The sequence below is a fragment of the Salmo trutta genome, chromosome 36, assembly GCF_901001165.1.
Source record: "Salmo trutta chromosome 36, fSalTru1.1, whole genome shotgun sequence".
In the NCBI taxonomy this organism is placed as follows: Eukaryota; Metazoa; Chordata; class Actinopteri; order Salmoniformes; family Salmonidae; genus Salmo; species Salmo trutta.
The window spans coordinates 20,534,830-20,554,692 of record NC_042992.1 but is presented as its reverse complement, the minus strand read 5'-3'; the positions used below and the strand labels follow the sequence as shown (position 1 = coordinate 20,554,692).

Here is a 19,863-nt window from a genome sequence, read left to right as displayed (position 1 = left end):
TGAAACACATCCACAGGTACACCTCCAATTGACTCAAATTATGTCAATTAGCCTATCAGAAGCATCTAAAGCCATGACATCATTTTCTGGAATTTTCCAAGCAGTTTAAAGGCACAGTCAACTTACTGTACCTAAACTTCTGACCAACTGGAATTGTGATACAGTGAATTATAAGTGAAATAATCTGTCTGTAAACAATTGTTGGAAAAATTACTTGTGTCATGCACAAAGTAGATGTCCTAACCGACTTGCCAAATCTATAGTTTGAGAAATTTGTGGAGTGGTTGAAAAATGAGTTTTAAATGACTCCAACCTGTGTATGTAAACTTCCGACTTCAACTGTAACTATTTAAATGGACAAAGCCACTGTTTTTTTTCCTGGAGTTCGATATTTTTTTATAATATTTATTTAACACACTGTATTAGACTAAAAATAACTTTACTAGCCATCTTATCAATGCAATTTGATTTGCTGGTTTTAAACATTAAACATTCAAATAGCGCTTCGTTGACTGTTGCTGGGTGTTATCGTCCTCCATCAGCTCCGGCCTGTACCCTACCTGCCCGAGGCTCTCTCCTGGCCCCTTACACTAAGTCTGAATTTCTCCTGCTAGGTGACCTAAACTGGGACATGCTTAAATCACCTGACCAAGTCCTAAAGCAATGGGACTCCCTAAATCTTTCTCAGATTATTACCAATCCCACAAGGTATGACTCCAAACACCCAGAAAAGACTACTCTCCTCGATGTTATCCTCACAAATAATCCTGATAGGTATCAGTCTGGTGTTTTCTATAATGACCTTAGTGATGACTGTTTTACAGCCTGTGTTCGTAATGGCTGCTCAAGGAAACGACCTGTCCTGATTTGTCATAGACCCTTGCTAAAAAACTTTAATGAGCAAGCCTTCCTTCATGGCCTGGCCTCTGTAAATTGGTATAGAATCAGTTTGATCCCCTCTGTCGAAGATGCTTGGACCTTCTTTTTTGATATTTCAAGTGATATTGTTAACAAACATGCCCCCATAAAGAAAATGACAATTAAAAACAGGTTCAGCCTCTGGTTCGACTGTGATCTTGCAGAGTTACTACACCTAAAGAATTGCATTTGGCGAACGGCTCGGTACACGCATACTCAGGCTGACTGGCTCTCGTTTAGGCAAATGAAAAATAAGTCCACTCTGGCTATCCGGAAGGCCAAAGTTAGTTACTTTAAGGAGCAGTTCTCTCTCTGTTGGTCTAACCCTAAGAAGTTCTGGTAAACGGTTCAAGACCTGGAAAATAAACCCTCCTCCTCACAGCTGCCCATGTCCCTTAAAGTTGACTATGTGGTTGTTACTGATGGCTGAGCGCTTTAACCTGTATGGGCTAGGTGGCAGTATTTTCACGGCCGGATGAAAAACGTTCCCAATTTAAACAGGTTACTACTCTGGCCCAGAAACTAGAATATGCATATTATTAGTAGATTTGGATAGAAAACACTCTAAAGTTTCTAAAACTGTTTGAATGGTGTCTGTGAGTATAACAGAACTCATATGGCAGGCAAAAACCTGAGAAAAATACAACCAGGAAATGAAAATCTGGTGCCTGTAGTTTTTTCAAGTGATTGCCTATCTAACACACAGTGAGTTAGGGTTCATTTTGCACTTCCTAGGGCTTCCACTAGATGTCAACAGTCTTTAGAAAGTTGTTTGAGGCGGCTATGATGAACAGAGAGCGAACAAGAAGGTGGGGAAGTTGGTGACCCAGGGAAGGACATCAGTTCATTGGCGAGCATTCACGTGAGAGTTAGCTGTGTTCCAAAATGTTTTTCAAGACAATGGAATCGTCCGGTTGGAATTTTACTGAAGTTTCACGTTAAAATGGCCCTAAAGATTGATGCTATATAACGTTTGACATGTTTGAACGAACATAAATATAACTTCTTTTTGACTTTTCGTCTTAACATTTTCCTCGCACGTCCTACATTTTGAGTAGCTTACTGAACGCGCAAACAACATGGAGTTATTTGGACATAAATTATGAACTTTATCGAACAAAACAACATTTATTGTGGACCTGGGATTCCTGGAAGTGCCTTCTGATGAAGATTATTAAAGGTAAGTGAATATTTCTAATGCTATTTATGCATTTAGATGACTCCAAAATGGAGGATATCTGTAATTGCCTGATGTATTTTTCTGAGCGCAGTACTCAGATTATTGCAAAGTGTGCTTTCCCAGTAAAGTTATTTTGAAATCTGTCAATGCGGTTGCATTCAGGAGATGTTAATCTATAATTCTTTGAATAACAGTTTAATATTTTATCAACGTTTATAATGAGTATTTTTGTAAATTGTTGTGCTGATTCACCGGCAGTTTTGGGGGAAATACATTCTTTGAACGTCACACGCCAATGTAAAATGGGGTTTTTGGATATAAATATGAACTTGATAGAACAAAAAATGCATGTATTGTCTAACATAATGTCCTAGGAGTGTCATCTGATGAAGATTGTCAAAGGTTAGTGCATAATTTTAGCTGGTTTTCTGCTTTTGGTGACGCTTGTCCTTGCATTGAAAATGGCTGCGTGTAATTTTTTGTCTATGTACTGTCCTAACATAATCTAACTTTATGCTTTCGCCGTAAAGCCTTTTTGAAATCGGACAACGTGGTTGGATTAAGGAGATGTTTATCTATAAAATGGTGTAAAATAGTTGTATGTTTGAAAAATTTGAATTATCACATTTTGTTGTTTTCGAATTTGGCACTCTGATTTTTCACTGGCTGTTGAATAGTGTGCACGGTGGGTGGGCCCTAGCGTCCGATTAGCCTCAAAAAGTTAAAGCTCTTTATAAAACACCACTTCATTAATTCAGGATTCCTATTTGACTCAGACATGCCTCGTTGCCGGTCCAACATTTCCTCATCTCCCACCCCTTCTAATGCCACTATCCCCAATGCTCCTCCCTCTTTTTCCCCTGCCCCACTACAAAGTTTCTCCCTGCAGGCAGTCACTGAGTCCGAGGTGCTAAAGGAGCTCCTTAAACTTGACCCCCCAAAAATATCTGGGTTTTCTTTAACTTGTTATGGATAGGGGGCAGTATTTTCACGGCCGGATAAAAAACGTACCCGATTTAATCTGATTATTACTCCTGCCCAGAAACTAGAATATGCATATAATTATTAGCTTTGGATAGAAAACACTCCAAAGTTTCTAAAACTGTTTGAATGGTGTCTGTGAGTATAACAGAACTCATTTGGCAGGCCAAAACCTGAGAAGATTCCTTACAGGAAGTGCCCTCTCTGACCATTTCTTGGTCTTCTACACTCTCTTTATTGAAAACTGAGGATCTCTGCTGTAACGTGACACTTCCTACGGCTCCCATAGGCTCTCAGAAGGCGGCAGAACGGTGAATGATGACTTTGCAGGCCATGGCTGAAAAACAGTAGCGCATTTGGATAGTGGTCGATCTGAGAACAATGAGGCTGGGGGCGCGTGCACGAGAAGACTCCATGTTTTTATTTTCAGTCTTTGAACGAAAACAACGACTCCCGGTCGGAATATTATCGCTTTTTTACGAGAAAAATCGCATAAAAATGTATTTTAAACAGCGTTTGAAATGCTTCGAAGTACGGTAATGGAATATTTTGAAATTCTTTGTCACGAAACGCGCCCTTCGTCACCCTTCGGATAGTGTCTTGAACGCACAAGAAAACACCGCTATTTGGATATAACTATGGATTATCTGGAACCAAACCAACATTTGTTATTGAAGTAGAAGTCCTGGGAGTGCATTCTGACGAAGAACAGCAAAGGTAATCCAATTATTCTTATAGTAAATCTGAGTTTGGTGAGGGCCAAACTTGGTGGGTGTCAAAATAGCTAGCCCGTGATGGCGAGCTATCTACTCAGAATATTGCAAAATGTGCTTTCACCGAAAAGTTATTTTAAAATCGGACATAGCGATTGCATAAAGGAGTTCTGTATCTATAATTCTTAAAATAATTATGTTTTTTGTGAACGTTTATCGTGAGTAATTTAGTAAATTCACCAGAAGTTTTCGGTGGGTATGCTAGTTCTGAACGTCACATGCTAATGTAAAAAGCTGTTTTTTGATATAAATATGAACTTGATTGAACAAAACATGCATGTATTGTATAACATAATGTCCTAGGAGTGTCATCTGATGAAGATCAAAGGTTAGTGCTGCATTTAGCTGTGGTTTTGTTTTTTGTGACATTATATGCTAGCTTGAAAAATGGGTGTCTGATTATTTCTGGCTGGGTACTCTCCTGACATAATCTAATGTTTTGCTTTCGCTGTAAAGCCTTTTTGAAATCGGACAGTGTGGTTAGATAAAGGAGAGTCTTGTCTTTAAAATGGTGTAAAATAGTCATATGTTTGAAAAATTTAAGTTTTCGGATTTTAGAGGAGTTTGTATTTCGCGCCATGCCCATCATTGGATATTGGAGCGGGTGTTCCGCTAGCGGAACGTCTAGATGTAAGAGGTTTTAAGGTTGCTACCCCTATAATCACCAAGACCATCTCTGACCTTTTTAACCTGGCTCTCCTCTCTGGGGAGGTTCCCATTGCTTGGAAGGCAGCCACGCTTCGTCCTTTATTTAAAGGGTGAGATCAAGCTGATCCTAACTGTTATAGGCCTATTTCTATTTTGCCCTGTTAATCAAAAGTGTTGGAAAAACATGTCAATAATCAACTGACTGTCTTTCTTGATGTCTATAGTATTCTCTCTGGTATGCAATCTGGTTTCCGCTCAGGTTATGGATGTGTCACTGCAAACTTAAAGGTCCTCAATGATGTCACCATTGCCCTTGATTCTAAGCAATGTTCTGCTGCTATTTTATTGACTTGGCCAAAGCTTTAGATACGGTAGACCATTCCATTCTTGTGGGCCGGGTAAGGAGTATTGGTGTCTCTGAGGGGTCTTTTGCCTGGTTTGCTAACTACCTTTCTCAAAGAGTGCAGTGTATAAAGTCAGAACATTTGCTGTCTCAGCCACTGCCTGTCACCAAGGGTGTACCCCAAGGGCTCAATCCTAGGCCCCACGCTCTTCTCAATTTACATCAACAACATAGCTCAAGCAGTAGGATACTCTCTCATCCATTTATATGCAGATGATACAATCTTATACTCAGCAGGCCCCTCCCCAGATTTTGTGATAAACGCTCTACAACAAACCTTCTTAGTTTCGAATAAGCTTTCTCTGCCCTTAACCTTATTCTGAAACACCTCCAAAGCAAAGGTAATGTGGTTTGATAAGAAGAATGCCCCTCTCCCCACAGGTGTGATTACTACCTCTGAGGGTTTAGAGCTTGAGGTAGTCACCACATACAAGTACTTGGGAGTATGGCTAGACGGTACACTGTCCTTCTCTCAGCACATATAACTTTAGCTGCAAGCTAAAGTTAGAGGAAACCAAGTCTAGATTTATCGTAAATCGCTCCTCTTTCACCACAGCTGCCAAACTAACCCTGATTCAGATGACCATCCTATCCATGCTAGATTACGGAGACATAATTTATAGATCGGCAGTTAAGGGTGCTCGTCACTGCAATCTATGCTCTTCTGTAAACTGGTCATCTCTGTATACCCGTCGCAAGACCCACTGGTTGACGCTTATTTATAAAACCCTCTTAGGCCTCACTCCCCCCTATCTGAGATATCTACTGCAGCACTCATCCTCCACATTTAACACCCGTTCTGCCAGTCACATTCTGTTAAAGGTCCCCAAAGCACACACATCCCTGGGTCGCTTGTCTTTTCAGTTCGCTGCAGCTAGCGACTGGAACAAGCTGCAACAAACACTCAAACTGGACAGTTTTATCTGAACTTCTTCATTCAAAGACTCAATCATGGGACACTCTTACTGACAGTTGTGGGTGCTTTGCGTGATGTATTGTTGTCTCTATCTTCTAGCCCTATGTGCTGTTGTCTATGACCAATAATGTTTGTACCCTGTTTTGTGCTGCTACCATGGTGTTGTCATGTTGTGTTGCTACCATGCTGTGTTTTCATGTGTTGCTGCCATGCTATGTTGTTGTCTTAGGTCTCTCTTTATGTAGTGTTGTGTTGTCTCTCTATCATGACGTGTGTTTTGTCCTATATTTTTATTTTATTTATTTTTAATCCCAGCCCCCTTCCCCGCAGGAGGCCTTTTGCCTTTTGGTAGTCCGTCATTGTAAATAAGAATTTGTTCTTAACTGACTTGCCTAGTTAAATGAAGGTTAAATAAAAATAAAACATTAATTCTGTCAGGCTACATACAGTAATGTTGCCTTGAGGTCTGAGCATTATCATGTGATGGCACGAGTCAGTTTGGGGAGTATTTTAGTACTTTATTAGGATCCCCATTAGCTACTGCTAAAGAAGCAGCTACTCTTCCTGGGGTCCACACAAAACATTACATATTACATAACATTAATAGGCAAGTACAGTACATCCCTAGGATAGAACTACTTACTTCCCTCAATTCCGGCTTATCTACCCTGGGCTCTTTCTGTAATTCCGACCGAATTTTCGGGCTACCCAGAAGAAAATGCCAACGTTACAGAGGCAAGAGAAGGGGGATCCTGGCAAGATTAAGGTGAAGGGAAACCCAGCCACCTCTTCCCTCCATTCTACTGGCCAATGTACAGTCACTTGATAATAAGATGGATGACCGCCGATCGCGGATTTGCTACCAACGGGAGTCTCGCAACTGCAATATTCTCTGCTGTTCTGAAACATGGCTCTTGGACAAGATACACCCATGGCTATCCAACTTGATTGATTCTCCATTCACCGTGCCAACAGGACAGTGGATTCTGGGAAATCAAGGGGGGAGGGGGTTGCCTCTTCATCAACAACAACTGGTGTGTTGTCTTGAGCATAGTGGAAGTGTCGACCCATTGTTCACCCATCTTGGAATGCCCAATTGTCAAATGCCGACCCTTTTACCTCCCGAGAGAGTTTTTAGCTGTTATCGTGACTATTGTATATCACCTCAGGACAAGAAAAATAACAAGCTGGGACTAAACGAAATGTATGAGGCTATAACCAAGCAGGAAAACGTGCATCCTTCTTGCCAGCGATTTTAATTCTGAGTCATTAAGACACGTGATGTCCAACTTCCATCAACACATCTCCCTCGCCACTTGGGGCGATAAAGTCCTAGACCACTGTTTTACCCACAAGCAAGAATACAAGGCCCTCCCTCATTTGCCATTCGTAAAATCAGATCATGACTCCATATTCCTGCTTCCTGTTTACAAGCAGAAGCTGAAACACGAATTACCCGTGACTGGCTCTGTTGAGAAATGGTCTCCAGAATCAGAGATTATGCTACAGGACTGCTTTGCTTGTGCTGATTGGAATATGTTTCGAGATTCTGCCGATAACATTGACAAGCTAACCACCTCCATCACCGGCTTCATTAGGAAATGCTTCGCCGACGTTGTCCCCACAGTTACTTTTTGCTGCTTTCCCAATCAAAAGCCCTGGATTAACACTGAGGTTAGATAGCCCTGTGTGGGGTAGCCCTATCGCAGACAACCAAGGCTACGGCTGAGAATAAGAACAAGAAGTCCTGAAATGACCACCGCAGAGTCATCAAACAAGCAAAAGGACAATATAGGAATAAGGTGGAATGATATTACACAGGCTTCGACACCTGGCACGTGTGGCAGGGGCTACAGTCCATTACGGAATACAAAGGAAGACCCAGCCTCGATCTGCTCAAAAATGCCTCTACCAGATGAACTCAATGCATTTTATGCATGCTTTGACAATAACAACATCGTGCAAGGTGTGAGGGTTGCCACCAACCCAGAAGATTTGGTGATCTCACTCACCGAGGCCGATGTGAGTAAAGTCTTTAATCAGGTCAATATCCGCAAGGTCGTGGGCCCATTGATTTGCATACCGCCCCAACAGATCCATAGACGACCCAATCTCAATTGAACTCCACACTGCCCTCACCCAACTAGATAAGAGGAATACTTATGTGAGAATGCTGTTCACTGACTACAACTCAGCGTCCAACACCATTCTCCCCTCCAAGCTCATCACCAAGCTTAGGACCCTTGGACTGAACACCTCCCTCTGCAACTGGATCTTGGACTTTCTGGCAGGCCAACCCCAGGTGGTAAGGGTAGGCAATATCACCTCCGCCACGCTGACCCTCAACACAGGGCCCCCTCAGAGGTGTGTCCTTAGTCCCCTGCTGTACTCGCTGTTCACCTACGACTGCATGGCCACCCACGACTCTAACACCATCATCAAGTTTGCTGCCGACAACGGTGGTAGGCCTGATCACCGGCAACGATGAAACAGCCTATATGGATGAGATCAGTGACCTGACAGTGTGGGGCCGGAACAACAACCTCTCCCTCAACAGTGGAGCGGGTCGAGAGCTTCAAGCTCCTCTGTGTCCAAATCACTAAATGGTCCACACACACCGCACAATTGTGAAGAAGGCACAACAGCACCTCTTCCCCCTCAGGAGGTTGAAAAGGTTTGGCATGGGCCTTCAAATCCTCAAAATGTTTTACAGCTGTACCATTGAGAGCATCTTGACTGGCTGCATCACTGCTTGGTATGTCAATAGCACTGCCCCCAATCGCATGGCGCTACAGAGGGTGGTGTGGACAGCCCAGTACATCACTGGGGCCGAGCTCCCTGCCATCCAGGACCTTTATATCAGGCGGTGTGAAAGGAAGGCCTGGAATATCGTTAGTCTCAAACCACCCAAGCCATAGACTGTTCTCTCTGCTTTCGCACGGCAAGCAGTACTGGTTAAAGTCTGACACCAACAGGCTCCTGAACAGCTTCTATCACCATGGCATAAGACTGTTAAATAGCTAAGAAAATGGCTACACGGACTATCTGAGTTTAACTTAGTGCAAAAAGAACAATAAAATACAGTCTCTATGCACACACACAGGGCCCTACACACTATGCACTCATATCTCCCTCACTAGCTTTAAGCACCAGCTGTCAGAGCAGCTCACAGATCTCTGCACCTGTAGATAGCCCATCTGTAAACAGCCCGTCTATCTACCTACCTCATCCCCATACTGTATTTATTTATCTTGCTCCTTTGCACCCCGGTATCTCTACTTGCACATTCATCTTTTGCACATCTACCATTCCAGTGTTTAATTGCTATATTGTAATTACTTCGCCACCATGGCCTATTTATTGCCTTAACTTACCTCATTTGCACTCACTGTCTATAGACTTTTTGTTTTCTTTTGTTCTACTGTATTATTGACTGTATGTTTTGTTTATTCCATGTGTAACTCTGTGTTGTTGTATGTGTCGAATTGCTATGCTTTATCTTGGCCAGGTCGCAGTTGCAAATGAGAACTTGTTATCAACTAGCCTACCTGGTTAAATAAAGGTGAAATAAAAAAATAAAATAAATGCACACTGATACTCCAACACACATACAAAAACTCACTCCATCATTTGCTCACACACACATAATATGCACATACATTTATACTGACTCTACACACACCCACTCACATACAATCATCATATACGCTGCTGCTACTTTGTTTATCATATATTCTGATGCCTAGTCACCTTACCCTTAACATATCGACGTCTATCGATCCAGTATGCCTGCACATTGTTAATATGGTACTGGAACTGACCCTGTATATAGTACGCTTACTTATTTTATGGTGTTCTTCTTATTTTTATATATTTCCTGTGTTTTTGTTCTACCGTGTTATTTTCAGTATTACATTGTTATTGATTACTGCATCGTTGGGGTTAGAGCAAGAAAGGCATTTCACAGTACTTGTGCATGTGACATTAAAACTTGAAACTTATGCCTTCATAATCACACACAATAAAAAAAAATGGAATGGGAGGAGGGTGTGTGGGGTTCCCAAGAAGAACGTTACAAGGATCTGAGTGGTATGACTCTCACTTCAGCAGAATGTGAGTTTGCCTGTGATAGCATGCCACGCCACGCACTAAGCAGCATAGCATTTCCTGTCTGACTAATCAACTCCTGAGCACAGAGGGGGAGAGGTGATGAAACAGGTCAAAGGTCAAAAGCCACAATACAGAAGCTGTAAACGACCCTGTGTCTATTCAATATAAAGTACCAGAAGCTGTAAGATACTCTTATACTATTTGTAATGGTGGATTTACATCTACAGGTACCAAGTAATAACTATTATTTTTAATATATCTGATCCTCTCATTTCCTTGAGCTCCTATTGAAACTTCACTGAGAAACTTCAGATGGAAAAAGAGAGGGAGACTATAGATGTTGGATCTTAATTTGAGCCAGTTTTGTACAGCAGGAAAATAATCCTGCAGCATCAGGAAATGTGGATTATTATATGGATTAAAATTCATGGGTATTTTTGTAGGGGTTGAAACATTTTTGTAAGGGAAAATCAAGTCGGAAATTTCAAAGTGGAAATTTCTCCTGCAACGGGGTGATCAAATTCAGGTCCTACTTCTGTATGAGAGGAGACTATGGGGTAAGAGGAACAGAGGAATGCATCAGAGAGAACGGGACAGGACATCCTTGTTCACTGCAGTATTTGCATGTGTAACAAAACAAAATCCATACTTTTCCAGAGGAAACAATTGAGGAAATATCAATCTTCCTTCCATTCCTTAATTAATTAGGTCCTGCCTTTAGGTGACAGACATTTCTTCTTTTTAATTTGCTCATTCACATTGATTGATCCTAACAGCTCCTCAAAATGATGTTGCCCCAACCCCACCCTTTAGACCACATATGTACAGCTGGCATGGATATACCCACATTACATGACATTTACATTACCTCTGCCTAGCCCTGCTACTAATAAAACTGGGTGTTTCCACTCGCTCTAAAATAGTAACTGGTCTAACGTGGCTGGGGAAATGTACTATCCCACAGTCCTCCATTGGGAAATCTGCTATTATAAAACTAAATTATTTACGTTGTTTGGCCAAGTAAGCTCAAAGCAATAAACTTGTGGGTGGGGGTGGGGGGTGTTATAATAAATAAACAGTAAAATCTGGGTCGCTGCTTGCCGACATTGGCAAAGTACGTTCTTTTCTAATTTTATTCTTATGGACTTTGCATGCAACACACATAGAAACACACACAAACATCTAAATAAATCCATTACTAGTGTACATGCCTTAGGTTCTGACAGATACTTCGCCTCTGCGATAACGCATAATTGTCCGATAATTAGCCTATCAAAGGCAAATGATAAAGTCGAAGAAAAGCTCTGTTCTTGATTAACAGTCATGCATTTGTAAACATAAGCCGTTATAGCCTACACACTAACATATGGACTCCAACAACACAAAGGGAGGTTCCACCATAGAACGACACAATTGATTCTAGTTGTTTACTTACTATAGGTTCCACAGCACACACTGATTGGAAAACTAAGCACTAATAGTGAAGACAATTGTGTAACAAAAGACAAAACTAAAAAAAATCACAAAAGGAAAGTGGACAACCACGGCTCAGCAGATTCTATAGACATTTGGTCAGCAAGTGTGGACAGAGAAGTGGGTAGGGGGCAAGTGTGGACAGAGAAGTGGGTAGGGGGCAAATGTGGACAGAAATCTGTAAGGGAGTAGGGGACTGTGGGAGGACAGATGGCTCAGTGATCCCTTCTATCTATTTCTCCCTCCATCTCTCGCTTTTGAATATTAAATTATAGTCTGAACTAAGATGACCTTCCTTTTTTTAAAGACCTTTCATTTGTTTACTGAGGATAGTACACTTAGTAACAATTTAGAGGGAGTCCTGAGTTTGATAAAATCAATAAAAACATACACATTACATGCCCCCCAAAAAATGTAACAACACAGCACACATGACATGACATAGGCCTACACACACGGGCATTTAAAACACAGCACACATGACATGACATAGGCCTACACACACGGGCATTTAAAACACAGCACACATGACATGACAGGCCTACACACACGGGCATTTAAAACACAGCACACATGACATGACATAGGCCTACACACACGGGCATTTAAAACACAGCACACATGACATGACATAGGCCTACACACACGGGCATTTAAAACACAGCACACATGACATGACATAGGCCTACACACACGGCATTTAAAACACAGCACACATGACATGACATAGGCCTACACACACGGGCATTTAAAACACAGCACACATGACATGACATAGGCCTACACACACGGGCATTTAAAACACAGCAATTCAGGTTGGCAACTCACCTTTAAGGTTCTTCGGGTTGTTCTGCTTGGTTCGCGGCATCTTTTCTTGTTGGTTGTTTCACTGACACATCTTCTGAAAGGTTGTCAATTCTCTAATGCAGGTGGACCTCGAGAACACCCTCTGGGTTCATCTACAAAGCACACATACACACACCAGAGAGGGTCAGTGTCAGCTCAACACACCATAGATCAATAAACACTAAGCAGCCCTTATCTTCTTACTAAGTGTGCGTGTGTGTCTGTGGCTGTCTGTGTGCAGTCTCCCGTCCTCTCACTTGGCAAGAATCAGAAAGGACATTGCTGTTGTTGCGTCTGTCAGTTTAACAGTTGTCCCTGTCTAAATTCTAATTCCAGTCCAAACCTGCACGGTCTAAATTCTTATTCCAGTCCAAACGTACACAGTATAAATTCTAATTCCAGTTCAAACATACAAGGCTTATATTCTTGTTCCAGTCCAAACGTACACAAAACAAAGCCCAGTGAGCACAATACGTTGAAAAGACGTTTATCAACGTCTTGTCAACATCTTTTGCCCATAGGGAGGCTCCTGCTAAGTTTGATGGCATGACATAATATCCAATACAGCACCACTGACAGGGTGCTCCTCTACCGATATCAGGTGAGTTCTGGACCGACTCTGAGACGCGAATGCATCTCTCTCCTTATAAATATAAACCTTGGAGTGGCTATCTATAGTCTGATCTAAACCAAGAGGAGATGGCTGTTTTGTCCATGTCAGATACACTGCCCTGCCCTTCGCTTTGACGACACACACATTTCAGATGACGAAAGACGCAAACAATAAGGCCTTGTGTCTGGCGGTTAGTCAGCGCTCCAGGGTGCTTAGGCGGTTAGCGGGCTACAATCAGACGCATCTTCTTGTAAAAGTGAACACTCCACAGATCATTGCATCACCATCAGACATAAGCAAACACTGAAAGGGCATCTTGATCTCATAGCTGTATGGTATCTGTTTAATCTTATTGTATTGCTGCTAATGATACCCTTTTTACAGTGGATGAAAAGTGACTAATTTTAGACTTCATGCAAATCTGAGCTCTGTAAAAGAAACATCAGCAGACACCATCAGCAGTATGCTGAAGCTAAATGTTACCAAATCTTGACCTTTCAAAAACCCAAAGCAAAGCAAAGAGCAAGCAGAATGAATGATCAGCAGAGCTCCCATCAGTCTCTCCCGATACATTTCTATAGACCTATAGCCTACATAAATGATCTATAGCCTACATAAAATTCACATGCATTGCTCTAGTCTATACATTATCTGTACATAAAAATAAATGTATTGAAAATGACTAAACCTTTTACATATTATATTCTGTATTATGTTTATAGATAATTCCCTACATGATCTTCCTGAAAGAACCTCGTCTGGTCATAACAGTCAACCTAGATCAATCCCTTCCACTGTACATTATGTTCCACCATCCAGACTGTTCCGTTTGCCAATGTTACATAACAGTCCGTTACTACAGCTGTAGGATGTTTTACCATATACTGGTACACGTGCGCTGCTACAGCAATGACATCATTGAGCTCGCAAAATATATCGGCAGTAATGTACACAGCGCATGCACCAGGTCACAGAGCCCAGCAAGAACGACAATGAAAGTCATACAATCAAACATGTTCATAAGCTCCCACCTGCCCCCCCAGAGAGAACGAAGGACAGGTCGAATACCTCCAGTTCAGACGATGCTGGTGATTTGGAGGAGAGCGAGACGTGCGTGTGCGGCACGCGTGTCAGCTGAGAAATATTTGAGGAAACACCCCGAAACTGACAGCTTGATGAGGATGCCACAATAAGCGGCTAAGTAAATGTTGCAGTAGGCCTAGTCCTATAGCTGTCCGAAAGGAATGTTCTCCCTGAGTCCCTGACGACAGACTTCCGCCTCATTCAACACACACCTAGGAGGATTCCTTCCAGTCACCTTGCAGCATTTTACAGCAACATTGTAACCGCATGTAAAAACAATGGACATGATGTCCTTCATTATGAAATATGAACACTGAATAGCCAAACCCCTGTGACATAATCAAATGCCTCTATCTATCCAACCAATAACGGTGGCTTCAAATGACACATCTCAAACAGGTAAACAACCCTGTTTGCTTGTAGGCATGCATCAATGTCTTTATACAATACATGTTACATCACAACATTCCCATCTTATTGTGAAGGAATGCAGTCTAAATAAAAAACAATGACTGGGTTATAGCGTATTTTATGCCTGTAGCACAAGCAACACATGAACGCGCTTTAACTGAGGGAGGAGTCAGGGAAAACCCCTCGGTCTCTGCAACACTACGGCGGCACTTCCCTAATTCAACAAATATGCGACATTATTTTTCAACACTTTCTCATGTGTTGCGTAATATCTATGTATCATATAAATGGCTAATGTATCAGATAAATGGCAATAGATCAGTCTTACCTATTGGCGCAAAAGACAGGCACATTCAGTAGCAAGCAAGACAGCAACATTACACACACCACATTAGATTGCTGCAGACGTATAACGTTACACCAAAACAACGATTCTGTGGTAAGCAACGACGGTTCTGAAAGCTTAACTTGTTTGATCCCAAAATTTGACATTCCTTCTTTGCAAACGTGAACGCACAGGCGTGAGCTAAAAGAAACACAACGGTGAATACATTGAATACAAATAACTAGCCGAACCAGCAAGAACGTCCCCGACAGGCGTTGAAGCCTACACGATCGCCCAGTGAGAGTACTACCCCAGAACACTTCCACATGCATGCAGCCCAAAGTTTCAACCACATTTACGACAAATAAATATATATATATATATATATATATATATATATATATATACTTACAAGTGAGGTCTTAATAGTTGTCAAGGATTTCTGGTGTAACACACCTTAATAAGGGTAAAGGTCTGTTTTTGTCGCTTCTCCCTCTCTCACTTTCTATTGCAGGAAACAGACAGGCCAACTGACGTCAACGGGGGTCCCGTCTCCGCCTCCCAACCACAGGATGTCATCTCCGGGAGGTATGCGACGATTAAACTACGACCAAATAAATTACTAAAAACAATATCACCAGGGCCTTATTTTTACCATATTCATTCAAATATATTTCAAACGTATATTAAGTAAGTTTAGAACATATTTACGACTGAAACCGTGTCTAAAACAGTGTTTATTTTAAGCGTCGTTTGTCGTGCACCCCCTAAAGATCTTCCCTTTGCACACAGTTTGGGACTGACAGTTTTCCCGGAGGTTCCTTGTTGTCAGGTCACGTTGCGCCCATACACTGCCGACTGGGCTTTCCCATGCAGATCTCCCATTGCAATTACTAAACCATTTATTTTCAAGCCTAACAGACTTTGAACTTGTCTGAGGTACTGAGGCAGGATGAGTTTGAAAATCGAAGATTATATAGCATAGGTCATAGCTACAGTAGGGTGCCATACAGTGATTTCAGTCGGGTTTTGTATAGCCTGCATTATTGTTTTTTCCCCATCCATAGAGTATTAATCCAATTTAATTGAACTTGTTTTCATTTTAAAGAAATTAAACATGAAATTACATACTAGTCTTCTATAATAAATTGTATAAGATGCACCTGGCAGAATACTCCATACTTGACTGTTACTGAATTGCATTTATGCAACTAAGAAAGGCCTATTCCCAATGGAATTGTATCTTGCACATCCTATCCCTTTGGTTAGAGTATGCCTTCTACTTCCTTATTATTTTGTATAACATTACTTTCCAGGTTCCTACTTTTCTAAATAGTACATTTTTCTCATTCAATAAAATATGTTGGCTATTTGAGGTCCACATCAGGTTAAGTAAGATAAGCTACTATGGGAATTTATCTATGGGAGTTTTATCTAATGGAGATATACTTCAACATACTGTACAGTAGTTGGAATTCTTGCTACTGCAATAAATTGAGTCACAGCACCCCATTGTCTGCTAAGAGAAGATACATGTGAATTCAGATGATGCTGCGTGTGGGTTATTTTTAACCCATGCCTGTGTGCCTCAAATCATGATTGCTACCACTGTGTTCAGCTATGACACATCACCTAATGAAAAAGGTCAAGGTATATTTTTGTCGTTGCGAACAGAAATAATTCACTAATGACCGTGGTGGTAGAAGTGGCAGTTTTTCTATGTGGAACAGATTCCCCACACAATGGTCAACAACCTGGTCAAAAGTAATGCACTATGTAGGGAATGGGGTGCCATTTGGGGCACAACCTACGGTTGAAGTCGAGAGTTTACATACACTTTAGCCAAATACATTTAAACTCAGTTTTTTACAATTCCTGACATTTAATCCTATCAAAAATTCCCTGTCTTAGGTCAGTTAGGATCACCACTTTATTTTAAGAATGTGAAATGTCAGAATAATAGCAGAGAGAATGATTTATTTCAGCTTTTATTTCTTTCATCACATTCCCAGTGGGTCACAAGTTTACATACACTCAATTAGTATTTGATAGCATTGCCTTTAAATAGTTTAACTTGGGTCAAATGTTTTTGGGTAGCCTTCCACAAGCTTCCCACAATAAGGTGGGTGAATTTTGGCCCATTCCTCCTGACAGAGCTGGTGTAACTGAGTCAGTTTGTAGGCCTCCTTGCTCGCGCACGCTTTTTCAGTTCTGCCCACAAATGTGCTATAGGATTGAGGTCAGGGCTTTGTGATGACCACTCTAATAATTTGACTTTGTTGTCCTTAAGCCATTTTGCCACAGTTTTGGAAGTATGCTTGGGGTCATTGTCCATTTGGAAGACCCATTTGCGACCAAGCTTTAACTTCCTGACTGATGTCTTGAGATGTTGCTTCAATATATCCACATAATTTTCCTTCCTAGTGTTGCCATCTATTTTGTGAAGTGCACCAGTCCCTCCTGCATTAAAGAACCCCAACAACATGATGCTGCCACCCCCGTGCTTCACGGTTGGGATGGTGTTCTTCGGCTTGCAAGCCTCACCCTTTTTCCTCCAAACATAATGATGGTCATTATGGCCAAACAGTTCTGTTTTTGTTTCATCAGACCAGAGGACAATTCTCCAAAAAGTACGATCTTTGTCCCCATGTGCAGCTGCAAACATTAGTCTGGCTTTTTTATGGTGGCTTTGGAGCAGCTTCTTCTTTGCTGAGCAGCCTTTCAGGTTATGTCGATAAAGGACTAATTTTACTGTGAAAATAGATACTTTTGTACCTGTTTCCTCCAGCATCTTCACAAGGTCCTTTGCTGTTGTACTTGGATTGATTTGCACTTCTCGCACCAAAGTACATTCATCTCTAGGAGACAGAACGCGTCTCCTTCCTGAGCGGTATGACGGCTGCGTGGTCCCATGGTGTTTATACTTGCGTATTATTGTTTGTACGGATGAACGTGGTACCTTCAGGCATTTGGAAATTGCTCCCAAGGATGAACCAAACTTGTGGAGGTCTACCATTTTCTTCTGAGGTCTTGGCTGATTTCTTTTGATTTTCCCATGATGTCAAGCAGAGGCACTGAGTTTGAAGGTAGGCCTTGAAATACATCCACAGGTACACCTCCAATTGACTCAAATTATGTCAATTAGCCTATCAGAAGCTTCTAAAGGCATGAGATCATTTTCTGGAATTTTTCAAGCTGTTTAAAGGCACAGTCAACTTAGTGTATGTAAGCTTCTGACCCACTGGAATTGTGATACAGTGAATTATAAGTGAAATAATCTGTCTGTAAACAATTGTTGGAAAAATGACTTGTGTCATGCACAAAGTAGATGCCCTAACCGACTTGCCAAAACTATAGTTTGTTAACAATAAATTTGTGGAGTGGTTGAAAAACCATGACTCCAATCTAAGTGTATGTAAACTTCCGACTTCATCTGTATGTGCACTAACATGCATATTTGAGGGAGGGAGATAACGAATGGTTACAAAATAGCATCACGTGAATGTACTATTTTTAGGGGTGTATTGCCAGGCCAAGCTATTTTTGTTGGAGGAAATAGCCCACTGTGATAAATGTTTTCTGGACTAGACCGAATTCCATCTTCAGTCATTGCGAAATGTATTCATTTATATAATATGTTAACTGTGTGAATAGCTGCTGGGTTGTTCCACGAAATGAGGGACTTTTGCGTCCCTTTAATATTTTAAGTGGAAATTGCGCACCAAAAGCCTGTTATATTCAATGAAGTGCCCTTTAATATAGACCACATGGAGAATTCAATGAATACGGTTTTATTATGAATAAAGACTTGGTAAAGTGCCAAAATGCAGCATTTTGACATGTCCCTCCATGTACCTCCTTTGACTTCCAGGAAGATTGTAATTCACTTAACCCCAACATTTTTCACCATCATTGTTAAGCCCAAGTTATTTAGTTTTTTTGACAAAGTCATTTCTGCAGATTATTATTTATTTCATGTGATTCGTGATTCATTTTAACGTAAAAAAGAAATAATTAAAGTCAACTCTGTTAGGTGAACTGAACTTGTTTTAAAATGGTGAAATTATTCCTTTTTAATATTATTTTCAAAAGAAACATTGAACATCTAATAGTCAAATCATAGTGTAAAAGCAGGTAAGCTGGTTCTACTCTTTTTGGAAAATGTCTGGTGTTTTGTGGTGGAAAACTGAGTGGGTCGAGCATAACACGTCAACCCTGTCACCCATAGATAGACAGGCTAGAAATGTTTCAACAATTACAAAAACAATTGTGAAGCTTATATTCTGGCAGGGAAAAGCTTCCATTTCCCCTGCCACAAAGAGATGTATAATTATTAGGTGGGTGCTTACATTTGTCTTATTTGTGTTTATTATACATGTGTGGATTGGAAATTCGTTTTTTGCATATCCCACTCCCCCTGAGACACCCTCTGAGACTGGGGTCATAATCAGGGATCAGACATTATTGACGGCAACCCTCAAGGGCACATCGGCAAATCTATCACCTATTCGGCTTGGGGATTCAAACCAGCGACTATTAGTCTACTGGCCCAAAGCTCTTAACTACCTGCTGCCACTTTATGGCTGATTTCAGATTAAATCTCAAAGCTGTTATGGTCATCCCTGTTACTTTATTTGGCACTTAATAAGCACTTTCTATAGCTTTTTTCTCTCTTTTTTTATGAATTAGAACATGCAAATTTTTTCACCAAGTTACACATCTGAAAAGAGCTGTGACCACACTGCTCTGGATAAGAGGGTGTTAGTTAATGCAATAGTCGCTCAGAAATTGTGTGACGGGTTTGATTGGTTCTCTCAAATGTTGAGACCTCTCGTTGTTCTGATTTGAAAATCCAACCGTTGTAATAGAAGGGGGCGGCACTCAGGGGCTGTGTGTGGCTGTGGGTGTTTGAGGACACAGACTGCCAACCAGTAAAACCACAGTCCCCTTCATTATCAACGCATTGTGCCGACAACATCAAAGAGCCATTCCAGACTCTGAAGTCAGAAGGACTGGTCTTAGAAAACTCAACAAGGCAGTTAAGATTTATGAATTAATCCCATTTAAAAAAAAAATTGGTGGCCAATTTGTGTTTTCTGTCAAAGGGTACAGAAAGAAGTAAGAAAGCACATGCTCCTTCTACAGTCAATGCACTGGTACACTTTCTGACACTACACCAGTGT

General features: G+C 41.2%; 1 protein-coding gene across 6 annotated transcripts in view; it reads right to left on the bottom strand.

The window, feature by feature from the left end:
* hivep1 (HIVEP zinc finger 1) overlaps nt 1-15,241 on the bottom strand; it is an 85,879-nt gene extending 70,638 nt beyond the window's left edge. The window contains exons 1-2 of one of the 6 annotated variants that reach the window (XM_029734993.1): nt 15,137-15,241; nt 12,231-12,361 (exon numbers count right to left, since the gene is read on the bottom strand). In XM_029734993.1, coding sequence (XP_029590853.1) covers nt 12,231-12,270 — 40 coding nt within the window. In that variant the 5' untranslated portion in view covers nt 12,271-12,361; nt 15,137-15,241. The other 5 variants (XM_029734992.1, XM_029734997.1, XM_029734994.1 and 2 more) reach the window with 5 other exon arrangements.
* Nucleotides 15,242-19,863: the final 4,622 nt, after the last annotated feature.